General features: G+C 38.8%; 1 protein-coding gene across 1 annotated transcript in view; it reads right to left on the reverse strand.

Annotated features, from left to right (window-relative positions):
• The window catches only part of KIF13B (kinesin family member 13B), a 201,810-nt gene that overhangs the window by 38,237 nt on the left and 150,198 nt on the right, over positions 1–13,375 (reverse strand). The window contains exons 33-35 of the mRNA XM_086703788.1: positions 13,119–13,271; positions 12,256–12,333; positions 10,897–10,950 (exon numbers count right to left, since the gene is read on the reverse strand). Of these exons, the coding sequence (XP_086559914.1) occupies positions 10,897–10,950; positions 12,256–12,333; positions 13,119–13,271 (285 nt within the window). The remainder of the gene's footprint in view (positions 1–10,896; positions 10,951–12,255; positions 12,334–13,118; positions 13,272–13,375) is intronic.

The raw sequence follows: 13,375 nt of genomic DNA on the forward strand, positions 1-13,375 counted from the left end.
TGAAAACCTCCCTTACGTTCTGCCTCAGACAGGCTGTTTCTTTCTGCTCATCTGCCTCAAGATCCTTTCACTTCAGATTCTCAGCTGAGACTGAGGAAAAACTCTAATGGTGTAGGCTGTGTCTTCTCCCTTCTCCAGGGGGTATCTTCCCATCCATTCACACACCGTTCATGAAAGTAAAAATTCTAGAACAGTATATTACCAAGGCTCTTATTTTCAACACGCATTAAAGTTCCAGTTGAGCACAAATCAAGTAATCACCAGTTCCCAATAATGGAAGTCTCTGGATTAACAAATTTTATTGTACCCTAACTTATTTTGTAAATCCCCATTAAAAAGATTTCATTGCATAATACAAGAACACCACCAGCTGGGTGATGGATTAATGGTGATATCATCAAAGCACTTTTAACTTCAGTCCCATCTCGTAAAGAAATAAACCCCAACCAAATGCTAGAAGTACAACACCCAGTAATGGGGATGAGATGCAAATCTTATAAAAGCTTTAAGTTCCCTTTTGATCCTTTGATAATCACTCTGACTTCTTTTGTATCCAAGTTAAATAAGAGTATTTTACATTAGTTTAAGCTGGTATCCCACAGATGAGTGATGCTAACGACTTTTGAGTTCTCCTTAGTAATCGCCTGCAGAGTGAGTTCTTCACTGCTCCCAAAGATGGATGGAGGTGGAAAGACCTCTAAGGTTTCAGATACGTATTGGAAACCTATCCACTTTTAGCAGCAACCTAAGTACTGATCATAAAATCAATAAGCCCTAAGTGATCTGGATCCTGTTTACCTCTGAGAATGCCACTTTTCCCTAGGAACTCTCTCAGCCCTTGATAGTTTTAAAAAAATGGTATGATGTTTTAGCATTAGGAAGCCAGGAAACAAAACAGACATGAAAAGATGATTAGGGAAACCATGAACTCTGAAATACTTCACTGTAGGAGCATTTGTGTTACTATGAATCACACACTCATTTACATACTTTAATGTTTCGTTAATGTCTTTTGCATTTAAATTTAATTGTCTGTCTGGGAAGCTGCAGCTTTGTGTATTCTGGGACATCACAATCAGGTAGCTGAACACTAAGGTCAATATTCTTTGGAGCTTCTCAGAGGAAGAAAAGCCTCATTCTTTGTTTACAGTGTTAAGCTCATGCAAGGTTGTTTTGAAGACAACTTACTTAATTTGAGAATAAATGTATTTTTGTGTTTCAGATTTCTCTTTCTTGTTTGGCAGCTGACATAGTGGCACTCTGTCCCTTAGGAAAACTAAGTAGCTGATTTGGAGTCAGCACCTCAGCCATTTGGTGTATAATGGTCCAATGACAAATAATGTTGGTGTCCTCTCTTCCCCCAAGGCACACTCGGCGCTCCGCTAGCTTCCCGGGTAATATTTCCCAGCTGGCACCCCCACACATAATGTTACTAACAAATCGGAATGGAAGCAATAACTTTTACTACATCATATATTCAAATATCTCAAGTGAGAACATTTGAAAGGACGCACACAGTATATACATACTGCCTTAGCCATACCACTAGCCCTGTCGGATAATGAAAAATGGAAATACATTTCGCTTCATCCATCTACCTTAACCTTGAGGAATTCCACATGCTAACTATTCCCAGGTCTCACCAATCAAAGGCAGGGACACAGAGATCTGGGGTAGAACAGACGCTGCTTTAGAGGGAACAACAAATTTGGATGATAAACTGGGTACAACACTCCTTCCTCCTCTTTCTGACACCCACAGATCTCTGGGGAAACATTCTACTGAAATCATTCACTTATTCTTTTCCTCCTATAATGCATGTCCATTCTCTTGCCAGAAATGAAACCTGTGGTTCAGTGTGTAACTACACACACTGCCCCCCAGGGACAAGGCAATTACTGTCTTTCCAATAAATTTTACATCCCTGGCTGTTCCAGTTATTCTCCCTTTACTAAAATGTTGGGGGAGGGGGGGAGGTAGCATCCCAGTTACAGATACTTCAGAGGGAGATGAACTCAGGACAGTGAATAAATAGGACTTGGCCAAACACTAGATCATTCTGACCTCTTAGGAGCTCAGCTCTCAAAATGAAGAAAGTATGTATGTATGTATGTATGTATACATATATATACATACATACCTGGAATCTAAAAAGATAAATCTGGGGTGCCTGGGTGGCTCGGTCGGTTAAGCATCCGACTTAGGCTCAGGTCATGATCTCACGGTCCGTGAGTTCGAGCCCCGCGTCAGGCTCTGTGCTGACCACTCAGAGCCTGGAGCCTGTTTCAGATTCTGTGTCTCCCTCTCTCTCTGCCCCTCCCCTGTTCATGCTCTCTCTCTGTCTCAAAAATAAATAAACGTTAAAATTAAAAAAAAAAAAAAAAGATAAATCTGTGATTTGTTTCTAACATTCTACATGTCTATCAAACTTCAGAAATCAGCCAAGATGAGGATATACAAGGGAGAAAACTCCAGCTTTGTTTAAGATCTTTAAACTAGCTTCATACTTATTAGGGATTATTTGTGCTAACAGGCTGAATTCAAAGAAATAAAACCCTATTTGAGACGGCAGTTATGTTGGCTACCATCATGCTTAAAGACAAAATCAAACAGGGAAAACACAGAGGCTCTCAGCTGATTTGAGAACATGCTTAGGTCCTCCTGGTGCACCTAAAATTTCCGTTACTGCTCTTTCCAGACACAAATTCTTTAGGTTTTTCAGAAAGAGGTCTGTTTTTAATCAGGAAAGAGATAAAGAGGTAAAGAATGAGAAGTGCCAGTGACATTACAGGTCCAAAGGTGGCTTCCAATGCAACCAAAGAAGAAATGACTCATATTTGGCATCAGCCATTACCTGTGCCACACTAAATCACTGCAGTTTTCAGGAAGGTGAGGCAGCCAAAACACACAAAAATCAGTTTTGTTAACTGAATATTCATTTAGGCATTTGGCTACTGCATCGAAAACTCCAACGGAGGACAATAAACACAATATCTTACTAACTTAAAAAATATAAAAATTATAAAAAGTATAATTCCATCTAAAATGGCTTTAGAAATATCAATATTTTTAAGTTGACAGTGTTCCTTGCATCACAAAAGGTCTCAGTGCACAGCCAATTTTAGATGGAAAAACAAACAATCTGCTGAAATTAATTCTGCAAGCGAAGTCCATCTTGGTAGACTGGTCATATAAAGCTTGCTAAGTTTTCATTATGTCTATTAAAAAACTGGCTTACAATAATGACAGTAACAGTAAATAGCAACATCACTGCAATTTTATATCTATAGATAGATAGATAGATAGATAGATTTTTTCTATTTCTCAGTGCTCATCAAGATAAGTGTACTCTTTTTTTTTTTTTTTTTTAATTTTTTTTTTTCAACGTTTATTTATTTTTGGGACAGAGAGAGACAGAGCATGAACGGGGGAGGGGCAGAGAGAGAGGGAGACACAGAATCGGAAACAGGCTCCAGGCTCCGAGCCATCAGCCCAGAGCCCGACGCGGGGCTCGAACTCACGGACCGCGAGATCGTGACCTGGCTGAAGTCGGACGCTTAACCGACTGCGCCACCCAGGCGCCAAGATAAGTGTACTCTTAATCCCCTTTATCTATTTTACCCATCCTCACACCCACCTTCCTTCTGGCAACAGCCAGTTTGTTCTCTGTATTTAAGGGTCTGGTTTTTAAGGGTCTTTTTTTTTGTTATTGTTCGTTTACTGGAGGGGAGATGGGTGGGAGATGGGCTGAATGGGTGATGGGTATTAAACAGGACACTTCTGATGAGCACTGGGTGTTTTATTTAAGTGATGAATTACTAAATTCTACACCTGAAATTAGTATTACACTGTATGTTAACTAACTGGAATTTAAATAAAAACTTGAGAAAAAAAAAATGAATGATTGCTTTTAGGCCCTAAGGTGAACTTAAAAGTTGGGAGTGGGTCATCAAATTCCATTTATCTTTTTAAGATTAATTAGTCCATCAATTCAATCTTGGTGGAGCTCAGTACAGCAATTCCAATTCTAACATGGAGTGAGCAACAATAATAAGGGCATGTAAAATATGGCGAATTGCAAGTATCATAGGCCAAACCAGAGACTGTTTTAAAAGTAGCTCACCATCTCCTCTCACCTCCCCAAGAGCCCTAATCCTACGAACTCTCTGCCCTTGCCTCCCTCCCACACTGTTTAGTGTCACTTTGTCTGAAATGACTAATCTTTGCCATATCAACTGAAAATTAGGAGGAAAAGGGAGATGTGAACCTCTTCTGTGGCCTCTCCCCGCTTCTGAACATCATTTCATCTAACCTGAATGCTCCCATATTACACAGGGGAAGACAGCACATCAAAGTCTGTGGTCTATAATTCTGATTTCATAATCAAGATCAGAGGGCTAGACACAGAAATGAATGGGACACAGAACCCAGAAATAGGCCCACACAAGTTTTCAAGGTAAATGTAACTAATATTCAAGTATTTCAAAACTCATTTTCTAGCATCTTAAGCAAGCATCATCAACTTCAGATTAAAATTATGTTTCTGACTCAACTCTGTTGTGCATTAAATACTTTCATTGCAAAGAAACCAAGATGGTCCTGCTAAGGAAAGTTCTGTGGTGTCAAAGAAATGCCCCAAGCACTTCTGCCATTTTTTTTTTACTCCTCTTTCCCTGTCCCATGCTCGAGAAAAGGACATCTTACAAGTTCTCAAATATTTATTTATATTATTTGCTTAATATGAATTATTCCAACTTCTCACATTCCAGAGCCTTCTAAATTCAGTAAGATGTCTTAATTCCTGGGCTCTTTTCACAGATACTTTCACAGTCTTAGAGTAAGAAACATTTGAAAGGAATCCTACATACTGACTACCAAAGTTATTTTTACAATAAAGAGCCAAAAAAATGATTACGGTGTCAAATTTAGTCATCTTATAAAAGCTACATTTAAAAATTCATTTTTTATAATTTTTAAAAATGTTTATTTATTTTTGAGAATGGGCGAGCATGAGCAGGGAAGGGCACAGAGAAGGAGACACAGAATCTGAAGCCGGCTCCGTGTTGTCAGCAAAGAGCCCGACGTGGGGTTCAAACTCAGGAACTGTGAGATCATGACTTGAGCCAAAGTCGGATGCCTAACTGACAGAGCCACCCAGGTACCCCTAAAAATTCATTCTTATTCTCAAGGTAAAAACAAGCATGATACAAGTTTTAGGTAGTAGGATAGTATTTATATCCCACTCATTAGGAAAACCTAATGAATTAATTACCTCTCCCTGGATCTCTGAAAACTGAAGAATGCAGGAAGTTCCCCAAAGAAAAGAAAAGAAAAAAAAAAAAAATGAGTCTGAGATTTTTCAAAACAGTTTCTTCTAGGATTTTGTGTATAAATTGTTATAAATAAAGCAATTGGAGACCTCCTCAAACACTATACACAAGAGAACTCTTCCTACTTAAAAGAGTAGGAAGTAAAATTCTTCACTTCTGTTTTTTAAAGGGTGTTGAATTTTGACAAACGTTTTTCTCTGCTCCTATTGAGATTTTCATACATACATGTTTTATATATGTTATATATGCTTTTTAATTCTAGTTTATTTTTTAAATAGCTAATATGTTCACATGATCCAAAAATCAAACAATAGAAAAAGGCATCATGACAAACCTCCTACCTTTACCCCTACCTGCTCTTCCCCAGATACTTCCACCCTCTCTCCAGGCAGGTAAATAATGGTATTAGCTTCTTATATATCCTTGTAGGGCTTCGTAGGCATATGCAAGCAAATCTATACACAGTCACACACGCTTCTCTCCTGTCCCTTTTGTAATACAAATGGCAGCAAACTATTCTGCACTTAATTTTTTAATTTTTTAATTTTCGTGAACATACAGTGTAATATTGGTTTCAGGAGGAGAATTCAGTGATTCATCACTTACATACAACACCCAGTGTTCATCACAAGTGCCCTCCTTAATATCCATCACCCATCTAGACATCTCTCACCCACCTCCCTCTATCCGCTCTGTTTATTTTCTATCATTGTGCGCCTCTTATGGTTTGTTTCCTTCTCTCTTCCCTCCCTTCCCATATGTTTATATGTTTTGTTTCTTAAATTCCACATGAGTGAAATCATATTGCATTTGTCTTTCTCTGACTTATTTCACTCAGCATAATACACTCTAGCTCCATACACATTATTGTAAATGGCAAGATTTCATCCTTTTTGATGGCTGAGTAATATTCCATTGTATATACACCACATCTTCTTTATCCATTCATCAGTTGATGGACATTAGGGCTCTCTCCGTGGTCTGGCTATTGTGTGTGGGTTTTTTTTAAGTTTTTTCTTTTATTTATTTTGAGAGATAAAATATGTACACGTGTGAGTGCGAGAGAGTCGGGGAGGGTCAGTAAGAGAGGGAGAGAGAGAGAATCCCAAGCAAGCTCTGCAATTCACAAACCATGAGATCATGACCTGAGCTGAAGTCAAGAGTCAGATGTTTAACTGACTGAGTCCCCCAGGTCCCTCTCAGTTGGCTACTGTTGATAATGCTGCTATTAAACCTGGAGTGCATGTACCCTCTCAAATCCGTATTTTTGTATCCTTTGGGTAAATACCTAATAGTGCAATTGCTGGATCATAAGGTAGCTTTCTTTTTAGTTTTTTGAGGAACCTCCATACTGTTCCCCAGAGTGGCTGCACCAGTTTGCATTCCCACCAGCAGTCTGCACTTCATTTTTAATCATTAGGTATATCCTGGTTATTTTTCTATATTAGTACCTGGAAGGGCTCCTAATCATTCTTGCAGCTGCATAGTATCCCATTTATTTATGTGTGTGTGTGTGTGTGTGTTTCGCACGCACATGCACACGTGCAGCATGTGCCCAGATAAAGTGTATTTAACCAGACCAAACCAATGGACATTTGCATCCAATCTGCTGCCATTATAAACAAAGTTTCGTGGACACTCTTGTCCATATCTCACTTCACATGTAGGTAAGCACTGCTACTGTGTAAAGGGATTCTGGTATTTTGTATGTCAATTAGTTAAAGCACCATCTGATCTTGAGGAATTCTATTATGGGTAGTGTTAAAAACAGGTTTTGAATACAAGGCCAAGGCTGCATTTGAAAATGTTTTCCATTGTTTCCTTTAAAGGCCAGAGGGAGAGCCTCTGTTCCTTGCTGCTATTAGCAGGGAAAGGGTTTTGTTTTTGTTTTCGTTTTCTCGCTAGCAAGAAAATATAACTTTAAGAATATTTATTTTTCCTAAAAATCTTTTAAGAAGCTCTGCTTTAGATGATACAACTACTAAGGAACCCCTCCTCTGAAAATGCGGCAGCTACTCTGTACTCCCTTCTGAAGTGAGCCTAGAATCAAATCCTCTTTGCTTTATATTCTTTTCACTTAGTTTTCTAGCATCACGGATATAAGCCTCTATCAGCTGAATATCCTTACCCATTCAACAGGTCCATCCCATAAAAATCAGTCTTAGAAACAGTTTTCTCCTCCCTTTCTCCTAGTGAAAAGCAAAAGGTCTCTAATTATGATGTATGGACATTTCATTCAACCTAGCGAGAAGTCCCAGGATGCCCACAGCAATGAGATGGTGACTAAAGCCCAGCTACACCTACTAACCTCAGGGCCCAGGGATGCCAAGAGTCCAAAAAGAGGTAAAATAATAGCTTCACAGCTGAACTGGGAGCAAAGTTAGTAATGGCAAGCTGGCACCTTCCGTTTTCCCTGACAATACTTCCAGAGGGTGGGGAATGCTATGGTTGGGGAGAAGCAACTGAAGCCAAATTTTGAGGAAGACTGCCAACTGCTGCCATGGGAAAAAAGAGGCATTTAACTTGTTTGAAGTGTATGACAACTACTAATGTACACTGAAATAGAGTGGAGGGATCCAAATCCTTGTTGCTGTGATGGCACCATGACACCAGTAAAACCTGAGAGGGTGAAAATCAGACTTTCCTCATTTTCACTAAGTTACTCAGGGACCCCAAGAGGTCAAGATGATTAAAAAAGGAAGGTCCTCAGTAGAGTAACAAAAATGTGTAATGTTACAGTTATTCACTTAATATGATAGGTCCTGCTAACTTCTCCCCAACCCTCCACAGAAATTGCCATGGGAAAGGCTCCAAAAATCTCTTCACTGTCACATCTGAAACAGTCTTTTCAGTCCTCATCTTGCGGTCCCTGAGGAAACTGGAAGGAGTCCTTCTTCAAACTTAAAAAGTCCTTTCTGCCCAGTTTCCAAGCCACTCTCTGTGGGGTCTTCTTTCCTCTTTGGGGACTCCTTCTCCATCAGCCAGGCCAGCTTCTCCTCGGGCACATGCTCGTGAGTATTATCAAGCCCTTGAGCTCAGCCTTTATTTAGATCTAAGTCCTCACTCAGTTGTTCAGCTATGCCCCTCAGCTCCCTAATCTGTCTTCTGCCCAGGCTTCCAGACCCTTCAACTGGCACAGACACCTTATGTCAAAAATTGAACTAAATCATTTTCTGCCCCAAACTTGTCCCTCCTACAGTTCATCTCTCCATTCTGTCACCTTTGTCTCCTCCCTTGCCCAACCTCATTCTTCAGGTCCTCAGAGTTCTAGACATTCTCTAATATACCTGAACCGCTCTCCCTCTCCCTCCCACTGCTGAATCTACTCCCCTGATCTCCTCCATCCTCCAATTAAATTTTTTTCACACTTTTACATTGATAACTGTATGTATTTGTACTACATCCATTATTCTAATGGAATTTTATAGGCCACAGCCAGGAACCCAAGTGGGGTTTAGGTGGACTGTTAAAAAATACTTTCCACTTCAACTTTAACCATGTTACTGCCATTACTCCTTCAGCAGCTACCTGCCTCCCCATTACTCCTCGGCACAAAATGTTAGAACTTCTATAATCAGGCCCCTTTCCTCTGGGTTCTACCCCCCAGTACCCCACCCCCCGCCTTCTTTCAGTCACAATGCATGCACTGTCATGAACTTAGCAAGCTTTTTCATCCCTCCATGTTTTTGTTCACACTGCTGCTTTGACTCCTTCCCTGCCTTGGGTGGACTTCATTATTCTTCAGCTTACAGGGATTATCACCTCTCTGCAGCCTCTCCTGATCTGTGAATACTGCCTATAAAAGTGTCCACTCCCTCCTTTGGTCTCCTACTCTATCATACTTCTAGTATAGCATCCATGTTCCCTTACTCCATTTATTTGTGATTTAGATGAAGCACAATAATTTTCTTTCGAGTGATGATATTATTTAAACATAAGGAAATCGGGGTAGATAGAAAATTTTGGCCATTTCTTTCAAGGAATTTATAATATAATTGAGAATTTGGGTTAGAAGTAATGTAAAAAATGCAAAAGTCATGTTTTTTTTCTTTATATTTTCCTTAAAGTATTTAATTTATTTACATTAAAAAATAATGACATAATCAATTTCCCAAAATCTCAGCTTTGTTCTGGTAATCACAACTTATGCTGTGTTTATCAAGAACAAATCAGGGGTGCCTGGGTGGCTCAACTGATTAAGCTCAATTGATTACGGGGTGTCTGCCTTCGGCTCAGGTCATGATCTCACATTTGCGTTGACAGCTCAGAGCCTGGAGGCTGCTTTTGATTCTGTGTCTCCCTCTCTCTGCCTCTCCCTGACTCATGCTCTGTCTCTCTCTCTCTCTCTCAAAAACAGATAAATGTTAAAAAAAAAAAAAAAAAAAAAAAGAACTAATCAAACCCATCACTGGATCAGTGTAAAGGAGTAGTACTTAGTACACTTTGAGATACATGGTAGGTGATTAGTAAATTAATAAGCTAGAGAGAAACTTATAAGTCTATAAACATATATAGCTCATTTTTCAGATCTGGGTTACTAGAAGTTTGCCTGAAATAATAGTGTGTGTGTATATACATATACATATATGTATAATGTATATGTATATACACACACATTTTTATGTATTATTTCAGGTAAACTCCTAGTAACCTAGATCTTAAGAACGAGTCTAATTATTCATCAAGTTAATTGTTCTTTTTCTTAAGTTTTCATGAGGAAAATTTCAAATGCACAAAAACAGAGTGTAGAATAACAAAAGTAGAAAGGATAGTATAATGAATCCCATGCAGCTATAACAATTATCAGTAAATAGTCCATCTTTTTTTAACCTATACCCCTGTCCTCTCCCTCAGATTATTTTCAAACAAATGCCTGGCATCAGGCTATTTTATAAGACACTTTTTATAAGTCACTTTTAACCTCCTCAAGGGTTAAGATACCAATACAGGGCTTGTTGCCCACAGTTGGTTGAATGTCACAATATCTAACCAGGTCCCTCAAAAAACATCAGACACAAAAAATACTGTGATATAGGACATCCAGTTATAACAATTTCAAGTGTGATCCCTTTAAGTAAATGATAAAGAATTATCTATGCTTAAAAGTCTCTTAAATTGGGGAATACTACATTAATAATGAATAAATTCCAGCTAACAAAAGTTCTATTCCCTTATTTTTCTTTCTTCTAGCAAATTAACTCTCAGATAAAATCTTCTTATTCTTCACAGATGTGTAATCATTCCATCGACATTTTACTATTAAAAATCTGATTCGAAGTTCTTTTATTGATACAAACAGGAAGATTATTTTAAGTAGAAACATGAACCTAAGTAATAATATTGGGGTTTAACCCTTAAAGAGTAGAGTAATAAGGCATAGTAAACCTTAATTTAACTGGCAAATAAAAAGAAATGAACTCTAAACACTTTCAAATAAATTTCACACAGTATAGAAGAGAAGGAGAAATTCTGACACGCAAAACTAGCGTGTGGTATTTGAGCAGGGGAAGCTGAATGGGCAACTAACTGTTCTAAGACTGACAGAAAACAAGTTATAAACACTTACCTTGTTGCTGCCTAGACTGTAGAATGGAATAAGGTCTTGTCGGCTGCCAGACAACTAAAGAAGAAATACAGAGGGTGTTAGTCCTTTATGTGAGAAAGTATATAAATCTACAGTCCTGGAAATACAAGAATTTGAAAACCAAATCAACAGGACATTAAAGTCTGATAGCAGAGACGTTGTGGAGACCAAAGCTGTAAACCAGGCTAGCGTAAACTTTGGGATGTTATTAGGCACAATTTTTTTTTTCTTTTTAACTGAATGGAACTTTAAGGCAGAAGGCTTGTGTAAGATCAGATACCCCATTTACACTGAGGCAACAACTGGCTGGGCCTGAGTAAGGGTACTTAATCTGTGTTTCCCCTTCTATTGAAAGGATACCAGGTTACTGGTTATCTTACCATGTCCTGATCTTATGACTTCCTTCTCTGGGTATTCGTAGCAGATGTATAGACACAAGCTATTTAATTTTAAACCATAGGATTCTAAATGCCAAACCTCTGCAAGTATCTCTGCATTTTGATGTGTCATTTTCTAAAGAAATGAGAAGATTTTAAGTTGAAATAAAATGATATTTCTTACTGTCTGAGAATGTTCCCAATCTTTCAGTCTGAGATCATTAGTGATGTCATTCGGTCACTCGGAGGCCCCATGTGCCCTCCCATCTGGTACTCTCCCTACCTGTCACTATGGTCTCTCAAACACTAAGGTTAAGGGTCAGCTACTCTTTACAATGTTTGTACTGTGGTTTTCCTTAGTGCAAAATTCAGACAAAGGTAGTATTTTTCATACCCACATCTTTGTCAGAAGTAAGGAAAGGAAAGATAAATCACAGGACCACAATCATATTTCTTTGTGAAGAATTATTTGTATGCTTAATATGCACATAAATTATATCTATGCTTCAAAAAACAACAATAAACTTAAGACACTGTTATGAAACAAACCTAACTTATTTTACTCATTTATGCTACCCTGGATGGCCTTTCAGCAACTGAGTTTGTAAACCGAGTCCAGACTTCTCCTCAATTTAAAAGTAATGAAGTTAGGCCCAGAAAATTCAAATGACTTACGCAAGGCACTTGGCTAGTTTTGCTTTAGTTCAACACACACTCACTGAACACCCAGTCACTGTGCTAGGCACTGCTCATACAAAAATAAAGGAGAGACATTAGAAACATACTTTAATGGATACTTTCCTTACCACACTGGCTAGCACAGTAGCACAGTCGCTACATCAGTTCAGAGAAGGAAATGATACCCGAGATGAGAGTTACAAGGATGGAGAAGAGTTATCCAAGCAAAGAAGAAAAGGGAAGGAGAGCCCAGGCAGAGCACCAAATGGGGAGTCCATGTACTCACTCTGTTCACATTTGGAGAGCTAATACTCCTCCTACTCAGTTTCCCCTTTCCTGTCAACTGTTCCTTCACTGTAACTTCCTGTCAGAAAATGTACACAGGAAAAACATGTATCTGAGACAGACCTCCAAAGCAATGGCATGTAAAGCAGTCTTTGAGCTACTATCTCTACACCACGTTCCTCGTTCTTTAAATAATGGCTGTTACTTCACATGATGGAATGACCCAATTCCAATCACTGTGGAATATTCAAAGTTAATTATATAGCTGTTGGTTACTTAGATCACTCTTTTATCTCTTGATGGCCCCCTTGAAGCTGGCCAGAAGTTAGTTCCAGGAGAAAGATCATGAAAATTAGATCATTCACTTTTATTTTTCATTAGGATCTTTGGTTAGAAATAATAAAAGTCTCGATATTGCTATGTAAAATGAGGTTTAAGGTTCCACTAAGGATTAGGTTTACTGCTGGCATCTCTATTATCCCTTCTAGAGAACCACTCTAAGGCTGTGGCTGGCATATCCAGCTAAGCAAAGAAGGGTCCATTCTGCCTCATACCTACGTATTTCTTCCACAACATTCTTGTCCATTACCAAAGAGTTTTTAAAATAATTCTTCAGCCGGAGAGAGTTAAATATTTTCTCCCATTAACTCAAGGCAACTAGACATCATTTAGTGTACTGGGAAAAGTAACTTCCCAGTATAGCTTTTGTATGTTCCAAGACTTAACTGATAAGTTGAATCTAAATTAATATGCCCCACTTAAACAGATGCTTCAAAGGTTTGGATGTAACAATCCTGTGAATTGTAGAGAGGCAAAGAGAATCAGGCTGGGTCAGCACCACTGCTACCAGCTCTGTTGGCTAACCTGGCGAAGACGATCCAAAGTGAGAAGGTTCTCCACAGCCAGCACACTTCTGAGGTATTTTTCAATATAAGCCTCTGAGTCAGCAGAAGCGGTGTTTTCAACATTAGCTGCCATTCTTGCTAATGTTTCTCGTTCCTCTACTCCCTGGGCATCCTGGAGAACAGAAAGTTGTGTATTAAAATTAAGTACTTGGTAGAAGAAAACATAAAAGCTCCTTCATCTATACAAGTACACACACACACAGAGTACTGAACTAA

The sequence above is a fragment of the Puma concolor genome, chromosome B1, assembly GCF_028749965.1.
Source record: "Puma concolor isolate L17-30 chromosome B1, mPumCon1.1.hap2, whole genome shotgun sequence".
Taxonomy (NCBI): domain Eukaryota; kingdom Metazoa; phylum Chordata; class Mammalia; order Carnivora; family Felidae; genus Puma; species Puma concolor.